This window comes from Chroicocephalus ridibundus, chromosome 16, assembly GCF_963924245.1.
Source record: "Chroicocephalus ridibundus chromosome 16, bChrRid1.1, whole genome shotgun sequence".
Classification (NCBI taxonomy): domain Eukaryota; kingdom Metazoa; phylum Chordata; class Aves; order Charadriiformes; family Laridae; genus Chroicocephalus; species Chroicocephalus ridibundus.
Genome location: NC_086299.1, coordinates 4,176,862 through 4,194,440, shown reverse-complemented (window position 1 = coordinate 4,194,440; position 17,579 = coordinate 4,176,862). Strand labels below are relative to the sequence as shown.

Genomic DNA, 17,579 nt, shown 5'->3' with positions numbered 1-17,579 from the left:
CAATTAAATCTACAGGATCCTTCCTCTATTTTGATACTGTGCTGTGTTTATTTTCTTATCTCTGGAGTGCACCTGAACTGTATGTTTTTGAGGGCCAGCGCACAGGTTTGTTGCGACAGAAAACCATTCAGCTTGTTAATGCGAGCTGCACTCTTCGCTGTGTGGGAAGGCAGTTGTGACCAAGTTGCTGAAACCGGCACAGTTGTACTACTCCTGCACATACATCCTTGCCCCTTTGAGAAGGAACTCATCAGGACTGTTAAGGCTGTGACTGGAGACATGGTGTACTGCCTGAATGGGATACTCTGTTCAGTAAACAATTAACTGTACTTGGGGGAAATGAACAACCTACTCCAGTTTATTTCATCCCTTCTGTTTGTTGTTACTAAACCATCACTATAGGTCAGTTCTTGTCATTCATGGAAAAGGTTGCTTTCTCTCAAGCTTACAAACTGTTTACCTGCTCCTATTAAGAAGTTACCAAAATAGAAGAGGAGTTCTCTGAATACCTTCTAGCCAAAACAAACTTTCACGTGCTCTTTATTCTCAAACATTGGTGGCTTCAAGGAGAATGGGTTGGAACTGGTACAAAAAGCAGCTGTTTTGGCTGACTGACTACATTAAATCTTGTGAAACAGGCAAGAGGAGTGTTCTCCTGTTAGTTGAGACTAGCCATGTTGATCAAGTGGATGCTGACTTAGAAACCTACACAGTAAGGTTATGAGTTTAGCTGTGTTCCTTCAGGAAGAGGGGCAAAAAAAAAACCCACCCGTTATTTGGTCTGGGTTGTGTTTTCTTTTAATATAGATATACTCACAGAATCAACTGTACAATCACACAAGTTCTTACTTAGGTATTAAAATAATAAAAAAATGCTAAGCTTGAGTGACAGTGTACCTGTTTGGAAAAAAGAGGTCAGTAAACTTTCAAGTTAGATGAAATAATAGTTTTCTTCTGTTCAACTCCTTTTTTCTACACTTAGAGTGAGAACAACCATGGTCTGTCAGACAAAACAGGTTCTTCAGCAATTCACAACAGTATACTTTTTCAGAAGCACCTAGATTCCAGGAGTGCCGAGGCTGACTTCCTTGGGAGGCTCTGGGACATCCTCCAGCACCAGTTTCAGCACTAGAACTATTTTACACGCATTTGAGAGGATTTAAAATAAAAAGACCCCAAGCAGGTGGCAGCTGAGTTTCTATTGTGTTATTGGTTTGTGGTCCTTAAGTGAGTCTGAGACAAGGACATGCTTCCCTGAGAAAGGTTCATCCTTGGCCTTGTTCCTTTGCTTTTCATTCTTCTGGATTTACCATGTTACATCATCTGCACTTTCAGACAGGCATCTAGCCAGGTGGCCATCAATATCCAGTTGTGACAGTCTGCAAATAAAGACAATTTGTTCACTGAGAAACAAAGTCAAATCCTTCTATTTACACTATTTTTCACTCCCTCATTTCCTAAGCAATGGCAGAAGTGTTCTAGTAGCTTAATGGGTAAGTCATTCCTGTGCTCGGAAGCACTGCGGTCTGCCACAACTCTATCTAGCAGCAGGTAACAGCAACTACTAGCTTGGTAATGGCACTTTCTCAAAGACAGCGCTCACACTCTGTATGATGAGGACAAGTAATGCTATTCTTGGAAACACGGGGCTATTGACACAGGATAGAAAACTGTTACCTTATTCCACATCCAGTTTGCAAATACAGGAAATAAGATTCCTGATCGGGGAAGGATGTTCTCTCATGTTGTAGAGTAGATATTTAATTGGTGGGAGGGAGAATTTTTTTTTTTATATATAAAGGTAGCCTGACAGCAACTGAGATGAGACTGAAGTCTCATTTAATTGCACTAATCAGGGCTCACGTACGGAAAATCACCTTTGTTCTGTCTTGCCCAGACCTTGAAAGCTAAATCTAAAATTAAGAGCACAGTCACTCAGCCAAAGGCATCCAGCACTTGCTAAACAGGTAGTGACATTTAGATCTCAAAGAGAAAGTGGCAGGTATAAGATTAATTCACCTAGCCCTAAAGTTAGCTTTTAGCTATCAAGAATGCTGCACTGGAATGGTTTTTGGGTTATGATACCAATTTTGCAAAAAAGTCTTTAAAAATGCTAGTTCTGTATATACTAGCAAGGTTTGCTTCTTTTTGAAGCAGTATAATCTAGTAATCATGAACTTCTAAACTGAATTACAAGTAGGTAATTCTGATACTTATAAGTACTTTACAGTAGAAGTTTTGTCTATTTTCATTATTTCATATATAAAGAATGCATCCAGAACCATTTGGGGGTTTGTATACTGTGAAGTTATTAAAAATAAATTTAAAAAAACCCACAAACTTACGTTCCACTAAAACAAATCAGACACATTGGACAACTGTCAAGAGTTGAAGATCCTTCACTCTGATTTTCAGTCTTCTCCTTGCAGCTTTCAGTTCCAGATGTGCTCGCAAGAGGAGGCTTCTCTTCTGTAGGCACGTATCTGGCCTCACCAAATGAAGTGTTCCCTTGATGTGTTTGTATTTGAAGCTGTTGCCCATCATCTCCTTTTCTGTTTTCCCTGCTGTTCTGTACCCTCCCTCTGCAGTGCTGTTGAAAGGTAAAAGCTTCTGCAGAGCTTTGGGACAATACCAAGGGGTGTGCAGAGCTTCTGTGCTGAGTGAGTTCACATGATTTAGGACTTACATCCAGTTTTGAAATACCTTTTCTGTCTTCCCCAACCGTATTTTTGATTTGATCTGTAATAGTTCCACGGCACGTTTTCTCAGCTGTAGAAGGTAAACTTTTCAGTTCATCTGCTTGGCCCCATCCTTGGTGTAAACGATCAATCTGGCTCTGTGTCAGCTGATGGGAGCTAAGATCCTTTGGCTCTAGACATTTTCCTTTGGAAAAAGATGGGAACGATACCCACTGAAAGTCTTTCATTCCAATTGTGAAGACATCCTGTTTTTGTAGACTCTCTTCCTCAGAACTCTGTGACACACACACACACAATGTCTTCAGAGAAATGCAGCTCAATCGATACATAAAACCAAGGCTGGGCATATTACAAATACCAAGAAGGCTAAACTACATCAAAGAAAAGAACATTTTATTTACATCCATTTGCAGTGCTCGTAAAGCAATCAAGAACTTCCTGGAGTTTATGCAATGCGTGTCTTCCGTTAACATTTCTAAATTGATAAAATGGGTACTCTTAATATGTCCCATAGAGACTAAGGATGAAAAAAACAACCTGCTGCTGTTGAGGGGAAAAAAAGACAAAATCTACTTTAGAAGGACTGTGGGGTTTGTGTTGCCATATTGCCTAACGTTATCGGGGCAATGTAATAGCTGTTACTGTGTAATTAACCTCTCTGTTAGAGTTTGCCTTTCACAGTTTCATTCCGCTAGGAAGATGCTAGAGCTTAGGAGGAGTCCATACAGTTACGCAGGTTACCTCTTTCCAGCAAAGTGTTCTCAAGAATTTACCACACTGCAAAAAAACCCTAGTAGTTGTCCTTATACTACCTGCCACGCAATGCTAGGTCACACCACTATATGTAAAGACTGAAGAGCTGAAACCCAACATTTATTTAAAAGCTATTTCAGACTGTTTCCCCTGTTAACATCATCGTTCAGACTGTCGCTATTGTAAGGAGTACACAAAGTGCAGACAACAAGGATTCAGCACACTACCTTTCCAAAGAACTCTGGAAAACTGGGCACTGTTTGCCAATTTGTGCACTGTAAATCTTGACTGATGTTTTTCAATAACAAAATCCATGTTTTTTCACACTCATTTAAGTCTTCTTTTTCAAACCAGGAACAACTGTCAGACGATGTCCTGTAAGGAGAGAGACAGTCCAATAGTTTGAGAGGGTGGGAGAGAGGGAAGAAAATACTCTGCATCACTATTAGTTTGCCTGTTAATTAACTTGATTTACCCCTCCTGTAATGCTGATGTTTCAAAAAAAAAAAAATGTAGCTATCCTTAACTGTGATTTATCAAAGCAGAAGTTTTAAAATTAAAAACTTCCAGTAGCTGACAGTGCATCAACCTTCAGCCCAATTCAACGGCTGAGTGTGGTGACCCCTTTAATTAATGGCTAAGCACAAGGTAGGGATTTTATGATTGAAAATATGTATAACTTTTCCATTTGTACAACATAAAACTCCATTCTTACCTATTTTCTTTTCATCAAGCAGCACTGTATGTGTTAAACCAAGAATAATATTTGACAACTTTGCCATGTGAAACCACAAAGGGACGTGAAAAAAAGCATTTGTCACTAGGTGCAAGTATGCAACTGCAGATTTTTGAGTTTAAAAGAGAGGCAAAACAGCCTGTGGTGGAAAAAAGATTTAGCTGTTTGTAATACTATTTGTTTACCAAGTGAACCTCCATCTAGCCTATGGCAAGATTTTTCTAGAGCGGAGAGACATTATTTAGCCTGTAAACTAATTTTTACAGTCTGACGTGACTTACTAACTCATACAGCTATCAAAAAAATCCAATTTCTAAAAAGAATATCTAAAAGCCTCACTTTCTACTTGTAACAAATGAGATGTAGGTATTTATTACTGTCTTCAATTCCAAGAGAAAAAGTTAACTAGCCACTGTTTTCTCTTCTCAAAGGCTGAACTTGACACCTGCTGAGCACAGAAATCATTGAAGTGTTCGCACCGAGAATGACAATTGCACTGGCTCCCATGTATGCTTGGCCTTTCCCATAGTGTCATTTGAAATTACTGATTATCTTTCTAAACAACTTGATCTAATCCATCCTAGAAAGATTTAACTAGAAAGTAAACATAAAAAGGTTTTTATGCCAGTAATGCGGTATAATGACTTTTCATTATACCGGGATATATATAGGATGGATTATTAACGTCAGAATACTATTTCCAGCGTTCCTACTTCTTACTGATGCATTTTCTTGGGTCACCATCCAGGAATGATGCTGCACTAAGGAGAAACTAGAGACAAGTCTTACAAGCCCTCAAGAAGTGGCGCGATCAGCCTTTCAAAGCCTGTTTTTGGAAGGGGCACAGCCGACGGTGTGCTCGCTCATCCTAACAGGACGAAACAAGAACCGGACCGCTCTCTACCTCTTCAGCACGCCTTTCTTCAATCCTCCCTTACTCGACGGCTGGAAAACACAGGAATGATTTCTGGTCTCCTGTGAGCCTTATTCTGAAGAAAGAAAACTTAGTTTTCATATGTTAACATTTCTCTTGGGCCCTGTCCTTGCCAGTGTTATTCTGTGCCAAGAACGAGCCGGGCCCAGTGCACGTTATTTTGCAATTGTCTTCTCGATTTCTTAAAGGCACTACGGGCGGTGTTTTTTGAAGTAGCCTTTATCACAGCCAGTAACGTGCCAGAGGCGCGACTATGAAACACTCCAGGTGCGTCTGAGGACCCAGCTGCACCTTCACGGCCCGGCGGCCGACGGAGGGCAGGGCGCTCCCTTCTCCGAGGCACCCGGCACGGCGGGAGCGCCTGCGGCCCGAACCCAGAGGCCGCCCGGGCCCCGGCGGCTGAGGCGGCGCTGCTCCCGACCCCTCCGCGGGAGCCGTTCCCCCACCCGGCCCGGACTCACCGGCGCCGGCGGGGGGACTCCCGGCCAGGGCTGGGCTCCCGGCTGCAGGCTGGCGGCGCCTTTCTGGGCTTGAGGCGCAGCTTGGCGGCTCCTTCCTGAGACATGGCTGAGGCGCGGGCCCGCCCGGACGGGCGTTCTACAGTCCCGCGAGGGGCGGCGCCACCTCAGAACTCCCCCTCGCCTCGCCGGCGGACGGCGCTGGCGTCCGCGGGCGGTTCTTCTTCTTCTTCCTCTTCCTCCTCCCGACTGGCCCGCTGCCTCTGGGCGGGCCGGGAGCTGGCGGCGCGGCGGCCGGCCCGCCCTCTGAGCCGCCCTGACTGAAGGGCGCGGAGGGTGGGTCAGCCACGGCCTGAGGAGACGTCGGCCCTTTTCCTGAGGGAAAGCCCAGCCTCCTCCTGAAGAGAAGCCCCGCCCTTCTCCTGAGGGAAAACCCCGCCTTTTCTCCAGCCCCTCCGCTGCGGTCAGCGCCGCGCTGAGCTCGACGGGGCCTGTAGTACCCTCAGCCGATGGGTGCTTGTCTGCCGCGAAACCCATCCTTTTAGTATTACCTTTACTCCTTAAACTTTATGTATTTGTAGTGTTTTGGTGTATGCGGGGCTTGGATGTGGAGTGGCCGTGGCGGTAACCTAGCGTGCCCTGTTTGTGTGCTGTGGTTTATTGTGTTGTCCTTAGGCTGGGCCCGTGGGTGAAGGCAGAATGTTCCAGGCTTTGGCCTGAGTGGGACAAAATGGCGGTGGGCTCGGCCCTTTTTGTCATCGCTCAAGTGATTTCTGTCCCAGTACCAAAGTTCTGTTTACTGCAGTGTAGGGCTGAAGCCAAAGATTGTTGGTCCAAATAGTAAAGTAGATTGGGAGTGCACCTCTGATCTAATTTCTCTTTCAGGAAAGAATGTGTTGAAGTGATGCAGTTTGTCTTTTTTGGCAGGAATGTCACTGGGCGAGTTGAAATAAAGCACTTGTTAGAGCCAGGCTGTCACTGGTAGTTTTTGAAATGGATAGACACACTAGCCAGGCTGCAGCCTTTTCAAAAACAGACATAGTAGAGAAATGATGACAGACTCTTCATAATTCTCCAGCAGTTAGATAAAAGGATCAGAAAGTAACTCTGCTGATTAAATTATTCACAACTGATATGAGAATAATTGTACAAGGAAATAAAAAATTCTGTTTGTCTGATAACAGGCGTTTGTGAGGAAAAGCAGGTAGAGTGCTCTTTTTCATAAAACCAATTTATTATTGGTAAAAGATCAATCCAAGTTCATGTTCCTTTTCTATAACTGCATTTTTAGAGCGCTCAGTATCTTGTGGACTGTTTCATCCTTGGACTCCTTCTTCAGACTAACAAGGAGGTGTCAGTATTGACTGCTGCACTGTATTAAGGTATGCCTGTGAATTACTGCGTTGGGCACACAGACCTCGAAAAATCGGTTAAGTAACGGTTAACCTGAGTTTCTACATGTCTTGAACAGATCTGAACCAGGAAAATAGTATTAAGGCATCAGAGTTCATAGATTCACATATGGAATAGATCGGTAGATTTAACCTGAGAAGTGACAGGTACAGCCAGCCACCTCCAACTGTGTTACAGGCTGAAGATGATTCAGTTAGAGCACAGCCAGAGATCTGGGAGGCTCAGTCCATCTTGCAGCTTTCCTGTATTAACTCAGGTAATTCGTGTTTCTCTGAGTCCATGTCTGTAGTGATGTAATGTCTTTTACTCTATGTAATAACTAACTGTATAACATTAAAAGAGCATTAATGGATTTCTTTTTTGTGTAGGAATGGGGATAAAATCTTAGAAGTGTAAAGTGTTTCGTTGCTAATAGGAACTGTGTAAGCTTCTACACAAGATAGCCCAGCTGAAAAATAAAAATAATAAAAAACAGTAGTCATACTAGAGTGATAGGCATTTCTGCTATGTGATAGGCAGACTAAAATGAGAATGAAATTCAGGAAGAAAGAAATGACAGTGGAAAAGCCAATCACTGTCATGCAGGCTTAACGTTTTCCCATACTGATATTTGTTAAAGCTACTGCAGTACCTAAGAAATATCAGGACAGTTACAAATGGTGTTCTGCCTTTCGTTTTTGTTGCTGTTTAGAAGCTGCTTCCCAGTGAGACGCTGCTGCTTCCAATGAGATTCCAGGAAGCATCCTTTCCTTCTTTGGTCCCACGTCCCCCTTTCCCTCTTTGTCAGGAAAGGCGTTCTCCCAAAAGTTCCAGGCTGAACAAGGTAAGCTGAACAGAGGCAAGAGGCAAATTTAAATCTGAGGATTTTAGGCCTGCTGTGGGAAGAAAGATGGTGATGGCAGCAGATACAGAGCAAAGAATAGCAGGAGGAAGTGCATGTAAATAAAGCAAAAGATTGAAAGAGGGGATCTGCCATGTAACTGGTTGAAAATGAGATGTCAGAGGAGGGGTAGAAATTTGATTTCCCACCTGCTGATGCTAATCGAAGAAAACAAACTGAAAAGTATTTCATTTTGGGTTTTTTACTTGCCAGTCTTAATGACTGCTATGAATTATAAGACACAGCACTGATTATCGCCACTTGGCGGCAGCAAACAATATAAAAACCTTACTTTTACAAAATCTGAGGGGCACTGAGAGCGATCAGCTTGAGCTAATGTCTGCAGGCCTCTGTACATATTTCTAGGTATATCTATGTTAATGATTGTTTATGCCACAGGGTTTATTCTTCTGTTCCTGTGATGTTTGAGTTAGTGTTTTATATGTCTTATGACCCCTTGGATACTACTTTGACAATTCTCTGCTCCTAAATCATGCATTGTACCAACAGATTTATTTTGTTAGATATGACTTCTGAAACAGCAATCATAAGTGTAGTCTGTTTTTCATGCTGAAGGTGTTGCTGTGTGGCACTGTTAGTACTGTGAGTCACGCATTATAGCATTTGCAAAAGCTTTATTATGGGTGAGCATAAAAAATGGTTATTGTGCAGTAAGGGCCACAAATGAAAGAATATAATAAAGAGAACAGTGAATATTATTACTGCAGCTGCTGATTGTAAAAAGCAAAAGGGAAAAACCTTGCTTCTGTAGCAACTATAGCTTGTAGGTGTTTTTGTATTTTGTGGATTTAACTGAAAACTTGATGCTGTAAGATTTTTTGTCATTGTTATCTGTTTAATGCATACCCATTATATCCTATGAGGGCAGGCATGTCAGTGGATGTTTTCATTCTTGCTCTATCTATCTGCTCTATCTCTATCTGTAAATACTTGTGGATTTGAAATTGGCATTCTAGAAATCCTTGTGTATGGCAGGGGTTGGAGGGACTTTCGGAGATCATCTAGTCCGACCCCCCTTCCAAAGCAAGTTCACCTAGAGCAGGTTGGACAGGAACACATCCCAGCAGGTTTTGAGTATCTCCAGAGAAGGAGACTCCACAACCTTGTCCATTATGTACTTAGTATTCTTCATCTGCATTTTTCCAGAATTAATAACATACAGCATGAAGGTGAAGTATAGAATAGGACCTGTTCTTGGTTCTGCCATGTTGCACAAGATCTTAGCTACTGTTTCCTCCGCTGATACAGAAATCCTACTACTTCTTGCTTGACTTTGGGTCTCGCATAATTTAATAATTAGAATGTTTTGTGATCTTAGAAAAAAGTTCTCATAGAAATGTGAAGAGTAGTCTTTATCATCAGCAGCCTTGACTAGATTTGAGCCAGTGGTCAAGGGATTTGAGCTTTTGGAAGTAGAATGCTTCTACAGAGTATCTTTAGGGATTTCCTTGTAAATGGAGTGCCAGCATGTGTAGTTATCTATTCCCTGTAGAGTCTCATCAAGCTGCACATGCTTAATCTTTACTTACATGGTCCCTGATTCTTGCTGTAAAGTGGGCCTCAGTTTTAACTTTTGCTCTCAGGAAGAAGAGGCTATTATAACAAATTCTAATCCTTTCGCAATTCCACAATCACTAAAGCCTACAAATTGCCTGCCAAACAAACCAAGTGATCTTTTCCTGGGCTGAGGGAAAGAGTAGAGTGTAAAACGCAGGTGCCAGCATTTGCTGGGGAAGAACTGGTACATTATCAACTAATCCGCCTTCTGCTATTTCTGATTTCCTACCCAACAGCTGCAACATTGAATGAGAGCTTCTGCATTTGGGAAGAATTAGAAAGCCTGGTAATGCAGGGTCTCTATTACAGATACAACAGCTCACAGACAGGGAGGAGATTTTTGCTGCCGGTGTAGAATTTGGAGTGCTAGGCATTTTATAGCCTGGAAAAATTGTAATTTTCAGCTGTTGTTATGGAGTAATCGATGAAGAAGAGATGCCATAGTTTCTGCTAGCTTTCTCTCAGAGCCTGATGTAATTGCATGCACGAGCTATTATTTTTTTGAATGTACTTTGAGGCTAAAGCATATGCAGTTTTTATTATAACTTTTTTTTTTATGTCAGCTGATGCTTGCAGATAGTTTTAGTCCTTCTGAAATATCTTTGGTTCTGTAGTGATAGCTCCTGTATCAGATAAGAATGTACAGAATAAATTGTGCCCTGCTAGAAAATTGAAACGTTATTATGTTTTAATTATTTTATCTAACCGGTTTTTGCTTTAGGAGTATATGTTGATAATTTTTTGTCCTTGTCAAATAGTCTGTGACTTCACTCAAGGATCAGTATGTCCATTCTGCTAAATGTCATAAGGAAAATGTCCCCAAAGATACCACAGGAGACTGAAGTATGAAAGTGAAAGTTCCTGCAGCAAATGAACTGTATGGCGTATCTCCTCTACATCCTAGTGGCAGCAAATGTAATACTGGAAAGAGTAGCTCAATCCTGTTGGCTCACTCAGTATAGTGCTAATCACTGTCATAGTGAAATGGGAAAGTCTGACTATTTTCATCAACATAATGTATTACAATTCAAGCCACAAAATTATGAAAGCTGTGTAAGACTTCCTTGAGCATAGTCAGGAGCATAAAGATGACATGCAGTTTCAATTTGAGAAGTGCAGGCTCATTGCTGTTTCCAGAGAAAGTCAGTTGAGTGCAGACAGTTTTGCAGGCTCTCCCTAATTTAGTTGTAGGTGACATGAGGTGGGCCCATGCCAACCTCATGAAGTTCAACAAGACCAAGTGCAAGGTCCTCCATATGGGTCCGGGCAATCCCAAGCACTGATATAGGCTGGGCAGTGACTGGCTTGAGAGCAGCCCTGAAGAAAAGGACTTGGGTGTGCTGGTGGACGAGAGGCTCCACATGAGCCGTCAGTGTCGTGCCGTCCACTAGCAGCCATCCACTAGCAGCCCAGAAAGCCAATCATATCCTGGGCTGCATCAGGAGAAGCGTGGCCAGCAGGTCGAGGGAGGTGATTCTCCCCCTCTACTCCACTCTCGTGAGACCCCACCTGGAGTACTGCATCCAATTCTGGAGCTCCTACTACAAGAGAGATATGGATGTGCTGGTACATGTCCAGAGAAGGGCCACGAGGATGATCAGAGGGCTGGAGCCACCTCTCCTATGAGGACAGACTGGGAGAGTTGGGGTTATTCAGTCTGGAGAAAAGAAGGCTCCGAGGAGACCTTATACTGGCCTACCAGTATCTTAAGGGGGCCTACAAGAAAGCTGGGGAGGGACTTTTTAGGATGTTGGGTAGTGGTAGGACTAGAGGGAATGGATTAAAACTAGAGATGGGACGATTCAGATTGGACGTTAGGAAGAAGTTCTTCACCATGAGGGTGGTGGGACACTGGAACAGGTTGCCCAGAGAGGTGGTGGAAGCTCCATCCCTGGAAGTTTTTAAGGCCAGGCTGGATGGGGCTCTGAGCAACCTGATCTAGTGGGAGGTGTCCCTGCCCATGGCAGGGGGTTGGAACTAGATGATCTTTAAGGTCCCTTCCAACCCTAACAATTCTATGATTCTAATGGTTCTATGATAGTCTTTTCAATGAAAAGTCATTGCCTTTGAAACCTGCTTCCTCTGGTAGCTTACCAGTGCCTGAATTTGTTAATGTGCAGAGTCCAGTGCACAGCTCATATTTTCAATTCAGCCTTCTGTTTTCAAGTATAAGGATAGATCAGTACCTGTGTGGCTGTATATAGAAAATCAAGCCTTGTGACATTTATATGCCGAAATGGGAAGACCTAAAAAGAGGACTAGGGAGACTGGCATGGCATTTGTGGGTACCAGGTTGCCAAGGAGGCATATTGTATTGAAACAGTTGCCTGGGAAACATTTAAAAATACATTGAATGGAAAAGCATATGTGATGTGCCCACAAGTGTTCTGTGTGAATGAAATGCCATGGCTGATGATGGCACCAAGAGACTGTTACTATTACATGTAAAGATGCTGCAAGTGATGGTCTTGTGTTTTTTTTCTTTTGTGGTTTCGTGTTGCTTTTTTTTCTTCACATACCCCTGTTTGTAGGAGGTGCGCCAAAGGAATATTGTTTTGCTCATGGCCAATGTATTAAAGGAAATGTAGAGAAAGTGGTACGTGCAGTCGTCAGCAGCAGCAGCTGGAGATAGTAAGAGTAATTTGACTTCATTTAGGCAACCTAAACCAATTGACAAGAAGCCTACACAATTCCGCCTCAAAAGTAACAGCAGCACTGCTGAAACTCCTACAATATAAAGATAGATAGTTCTCTGACCATTACCACTTTAATTTGTGCTAAGATTGTATTTGGAGGCTCTGACATCATTACAATAGGACTTATATGTAAACATCATATAAAAGGCAAAGAGTTTATGATCAAAGCAGGTTGGACAGCGTATATGAAAAAGTGTCTCGCTGACATAGGTTTTTGGTTTGGGGCACCCAATTATTGAGAGATGGTACTGTCAAAGAAGAATGATGAAGGAAGGGAACAGTGTCACTGGAAGTAAAATAAACAACTAGATCCACTCTTTTGGTTCACAGAAAGAAAACTTTTTTCCTATGCAGCCAGGAAACAAGGGAGCTAGCATTTGTAATCTATATCCTACCTTGAACAAAGAGGTTCATCTGCTAGTAATTTCCAGATACTACAATGCATCTCCTCTTCACTGAGAGTGACTGGCAAGTGTGAGGCTGGTTAGGATTATAATCTCCCTGCCTAATCCTCCTTTGGAGATTTAGAAACAAATATCCTACTCTTGATTTGCTAGAGGCTTAAGAAGCCTGTTTGGGAGCCCACAGATTTAGCTTGGTCCAGCCTTTATGTGGCAGAGACTGAGAGAGTAAATTTGTTGGAAGAGAGACGCAGTGGAGCCGAGTTCATTTGCTGAGAAGGAAGGTCTAGAGGCCTTTTTGTTAGTAGTAGCTCTGCAAGGATGATTTGCCTTATAGGGAGAAGGCCCCAGGGGCTTAGCTTCTTGAAGATGTTGCCTGTTTGAAGCTGTGAAGTTGCCGTTTACTTGGTAATGTGCGTGCTTTTCCCCAGTGAGGAAGCATTTTGACTGACAGAGGCTCTGCTGACTTTGCTGTCATTTTGGCCAGTGAGGGGATGCTTTTTGGCTGGCTATCTACTTTGGGCACAATCTGCTCAAGGGTCTGAGGTAATCCAACAATTGTGTTGGAAAACCATGAATCAGATGAAGTCTTCTGTGTGTCAGTCAAGTCCTAGTATCACTCATCGTTTTTCTGGCCCAGTGTGTGTTTGGTTAAATCAAGTCCTGATGTTCCTAGGCCCTGGGGTTAGTGTAAGAGGGGTGGGGAGAATCTGCCTTTCATCTTCCTCTCACAATTTTGCAATGTGACTGAAAACTGTTGGAGAGAATGTTTCAGATCTCAAACAAAGATTAGGTTTGATGGCATGAAGCCGTGGGTTCTGTGGCCCAGCCTAGAATTCTGCTGAGGGAGTTGTATAATCTCCCCATATTTTAAAGGATTGCAGCTCTGAATTTAGGATCAAATATGGCTTGATGTTTTCGTATTTCTTGCTTGCTTGCTTGCTTGGTGGTTTTTTGTTGCTTTTTTTGTGTGTGTGTGTCTCACCGTATTGTAGCCTATAGTGGTTTGAGTTCCTCCTGTTTGCTGTGTATCATGCCTTCATTTGAAATCAATATACTAAAGGGCTCCACCAAAAAAAAAAATAAATTCCGTAAATAATAGCTGTAGTAATTACAGAAGATCACATGTCTTGTTTGTGGGCATGAAACCACAAAACAGTGGGGCAAAATAACCAATACTAGTTAATGTGGTGTGATGGTATCCATAACTAGGATGGTGTATGAAATCAACTTAAAATAGAATGTAATTCAACAGATGAGTATTTATTTATTGCTTCAACAAATGTGGGTAGTAGATTTAGTTAGTTTTGCAATTTTTTTAAGGACTAGCTAGCATTTTAGAAAGGAAAATCTAGTAAAACTGAAGGTATAAGCAAAGCTGTGGAGGCAAGTATAAATTTTTCTCTGAAAAGGGTGTATTTTAGTTGCAATCTGGTGGTGTAATAATTTTGTTGCATTATGGAAATGTCTTGGAAATATGCGGTATGTCCCTGCTCCCCTTCCTAAATTCTTTCGTTTTTCATATTCATTCTACCTCTGTCCTTCACTAATGCTCAAGCTGATAAAAGAAATACAAAATGGGACTAATTTAGACCTGACAGTAAAATACAATTAAATAAATGGCCTAGGGAAAAAAAGAAACTATAACTCTCCTGTATCAGACACAGGCTGAGTTTGGTTTATTTATATTTTCTCATACCCACTGAACTGAAACTATCTTGTGGCACTGTCAATGTGAAAGGTCATTCTGCCTGGAATATATCTTGTTATGACAGAACTGCGACACCTAGTTAAAGCTATTAAAGTTAGGTGTTTGCCTTCCTTTGCTGCCAGCTTGCGGCTCCCAGCATCTGTAAATAAAATCCATTTAGACTACTTCAATAAAAACAACTGATGCCTTCCTAACACATCTGAACAATACCGCTATCAAACGGTAACTTCACGCTACTCTTTCTTTCACGAGTGAGCTTAAAATTGGCTGTTCCCCAAATCCACTTTGCCATTCCTTCAAGTTGTCTGTGCTGCTCGTGTAGAAATCTGCTTGCTCCCTTTTAATCAGTGGAAAGTACTCTGAAAGAGATGTGTAGTAGCTGAAACAACACGTTGTGATGCTGGTTTAGGACAGGAAGTATGCTTAGTTAGCTAAAGTAGTTACTCTGTTTTGTACCACGGACTGTTTCCATTATTGGCCTATTTTTTATTAGTAAATATTTTATATTAGTATTAGTAAATCAGTCCTACCATACTGGCATCAGATGTTTTATCAGAAGATTGTGAGGTAAACTAACAGCTTCAGAGCTCTCTGTGGCTGTTCTGTGCCCGGCATAAAATGAGCTGGTTAGCTTCCGTCCAGATCCCACTGGGCAAGAGTCAACATCATAAAGAGCTGCAAAAAAAATGGCACTGTTAAGCCTTAGTGTCAAAGGAAGAACTGAATCCAGGTCCTTACAAGAAGCTGTTTTGGCCTAATTGGATTGGCTGGACATGATGAGATAAGATCTATGACCAATGCAGCTTCGTAGGCAGAAATGTCAAATATAGATGCATTTAAGGGATAGCTGCCTCATATTCCCTCTAAAACCAAATGAGATTTAGAGGAGCCTGTTTGATGTATTCTGCTGCACAAGGTTCAAAAGGGAGAAGTCATCAGCCTGAAATTGTCATCAGTTCTTTTGGGAGTAGGTTTTGGGTTTTTTTAATTACAGAGAAACTAGAATTGACATCCCCATTTGCTAGTCACATTATTTAGTAAGGGATGGTCATTTTTCTGAAGAGTTTATGTGTTCAGCGATGATTTAATTTAGGAATTAATTCAGGGAATTTCTACTGCCTGTAGTGTGATGCAGTAAGCCAGAATACTTAATTACAGTGGTCCCATCTGGCCTTAAAGTAGCCCTTTCTTACCTTATTTCGTATTTATACCTGTTTATGAGATGGAACACAGGTGCGCAAAAATTAAGTATATTGCCAGAGATAATGCAATACCTGGGAACTGAACTCTGGCCTGTTGTTCACTGGGTCTTTGATAGGCATAAGACTAATCTTCCTTTCAAGCAGTGTTTTCCTCCCAAGGGCTTTCAACACAGTGTCTTTCATCAGCTTTGAATTCACTAGAAAAAATAAAAAGATGGGACATCTTTCTGAAAGTCTTTGCCTAATAGCTCGTGCCTTCCAGAGTATTGATAAACACGAGTGCAAATATACAGTCTCCTTTGCCCCAAAGACGTGCTCTGGCTTTAGTACCACACTTCTAATGACAAACATTCACCTAGTTTACCATATGCATTCTTTTATCTTAGCTGTTCTCTGTGCATGTTAGGAGATTTATTTCTACTCATAATGTATTTCATGTGTGTTAGTTGTAAATATTGTGCTCATAAATCAGCCTGGACCATCCAGCCCCAAGGATGGAGACAGCTTACAATAGGTCTGTCTGCTTCAGATTGTGAGACTGTACTCATTCTCTGTTTTTTCCATTGCTTGGCTCTGTTTGTGGCATGTTGCCAGTCTCCTGTCTCACATTAACAGGAATATTATATATTACTGAATTTAAAGTGTTTTTCCTTCAGGACTAGAAGAATGTAATGGAGCATGCATCTGGCAGCATGACATTATTCCTGTGGTGTGCAGTGTGCCCTCCATACAGAGAATCACCACTGTGGATTTCTGCTTCAGTCCTCTAGGCATGAGGAGTTTTACTGTGTGCACTGAGGTGGGTCTTAGTCCAGGTTGGGAACACATTATGTAAGGGATTGCACGCATATATACATAATGTGTAATGAAAGACTGGTTCTCCTCCCTTCACCAAATTCTCTAAATTAAATACCACAAAAACAGCAAGTCTGGAGTGTAATCACAGAACCCCCCTTTTTTTTTTTTTATCCCACTTCTGGAACCAGCTCCATCTGTATTCACACCTAATGACCTCACTTTTTTCATCTGGAAGATGGAAATTTATTATACTTGTCTCATAAGATGTTTTTGGAGAATTTATTAGTTCATAACGTATATCTATAGGACATACCAGTACTACGGAAGTACGTATGAAACTGCCCCAAAGCCAGGATTGTTACCTCTTATTGTCAGATAGTTTCATTTGGCCTCCTCTCCATTTGTCCTCTTGTTGGAAAGCTTGTCTGCTTGGCGGGAACTGCAAGTATTTTCTGCAGTACTCCTGTTAAATTATTACCCTTTTTACTGATTTTAAGGATCTTATGCTCTCAAAATTCCTGTGTTTGCATGAAACAAGGCTGCATTAAATTGCATGGTCTAAAGCAACCAATATTCAATAAGCTTCTGGTATTTTAATTGGCTTGGTTTTGGAAGTCTGAAATGGGCTGAGCTGCAGGTCTAAACTAAACAGTCTGTCATATGAAAAATACTCTGAAGGAGTATATCGCTTGATGGTAGTGCAGCTGAACCCCCCACATTTACTGTAATTAGTGCATATCACACGTGTGCCTATGCTTCCTATCTTATTTATGTATATTTAAATATGTTTCTAGGTACCTGATTCTTTGAGGCCACGTTAAACCAATGTCTTCTGTTGTTTATTCTGGTCTAATAAACAGACCCTTCATTTGCCTCACACAGTTCATCCCAAAATTATAACCCTACATTAAAAAAAAAGTTCCCCAGAACAGTCTGTGACCCAGAGCACATGATGCATTTCAGGAGAGCCGGAAAGGAGAATGGTGTCATCACCCAAGGGGAAACAAAAATCATACAGGAACGGGGAGGGGAAATTTCGGTGCTTATTTTTAGACTGTGTGGGTGAGTATTATTTTTGGTTTTGTCTATATTAATTTCTGCAGAACCTAGTGTTAATGTGTGATTAGGCTATCTACGAATGGAGCGTCATAATTTCTAGGGAAGTAATCACTCACTAGCAATCCCTGAAGACTCAATATAGCCATTCGTACCAGGATGAGGTGGCAAAGACGTGAATACAGACGGTGTAGATATGTCTGAGACAGCTATAAGCTAGCTAGTTGAGAAATAAACCTTACACATGGATTTACACTTAATGAG

The 17,579-nt window shown here is 41.8% G+C and overlaps 1 protein-coding gene and 1 long non-coding RNA gene across 2 annotated transcripts; one reads left to right on the top strand and one right to left on the bottom strand.

Annotated features, from left to right (window-relative positions):
* Positions 1 to 889: 889 nt before the first annotated feature.
* FAAP20 (FA core complex associated protein 20) lies at positions 890 to 6,630 on the bottom strand. The gene is made up of 4 exons (XM_063353655.1): positions 5,584 to 6,630; positions 3,680 to 3,827; positions 2,346 to 2,974; positions 890 to 1,379 (listed from the first exon to the last, which is right to left on the bottom strand). Exons 1-4 carry the CDS (start codon positions 5,685 to 5,687, stop codon positions 1,307 to 1,309), a joined length of 954 nt encoding a protein of 317 aa, XP_063209725.1. The 5' UTR covers positions 5,688 to 6,630; the 3' UTR covers positions 890 to 1,306.
* Positions 6,631 to 7,704: 1,074 nt separating this feature from the next.
* On the top strand, positions 7,705 to 17,299 carry LOC134524038 (uncharacterized). The gene is made up of 3 exons (XR_010073479.1): positions 7,705 to 7,816; positions 16,118 to 16,260; positions 17,223 to 17,299. It is a non-coding gene; the product is annotated as an uncharacterized LOC134524038 (long non-coding RNA).
* The last annotated feature ends 280 nt before the right edge of the window (positions 17,300 to 17,579 follow it).

Excerpts from the sequence above, each read along its gene's own strand:
- FAAP20 (XM_063353655.1), bottom strand. The coding sequence starts at position 5,687 with ATGTCTCAGGAAGGAGCCGCCAAGCTGCGCCTCAAGCCCAGAAAGGCG. Across the intron at positions 3,828-5,583 it reads GAGTCCCCCCGCCGGCGCCG|GACATCGTCTGACAGTTGTT; the intron begins GTGAGTCCGGGC and ends CTCTCCTTACAG. Across the intron at positions 2,975-3,679 it reads TTCCAGAGTTCTTTGGAAAG|AGTTCTGAGGAAGAGAGTCT; the intron begins GTAGTGTGCTGA and ends TGTGTGTCACAG.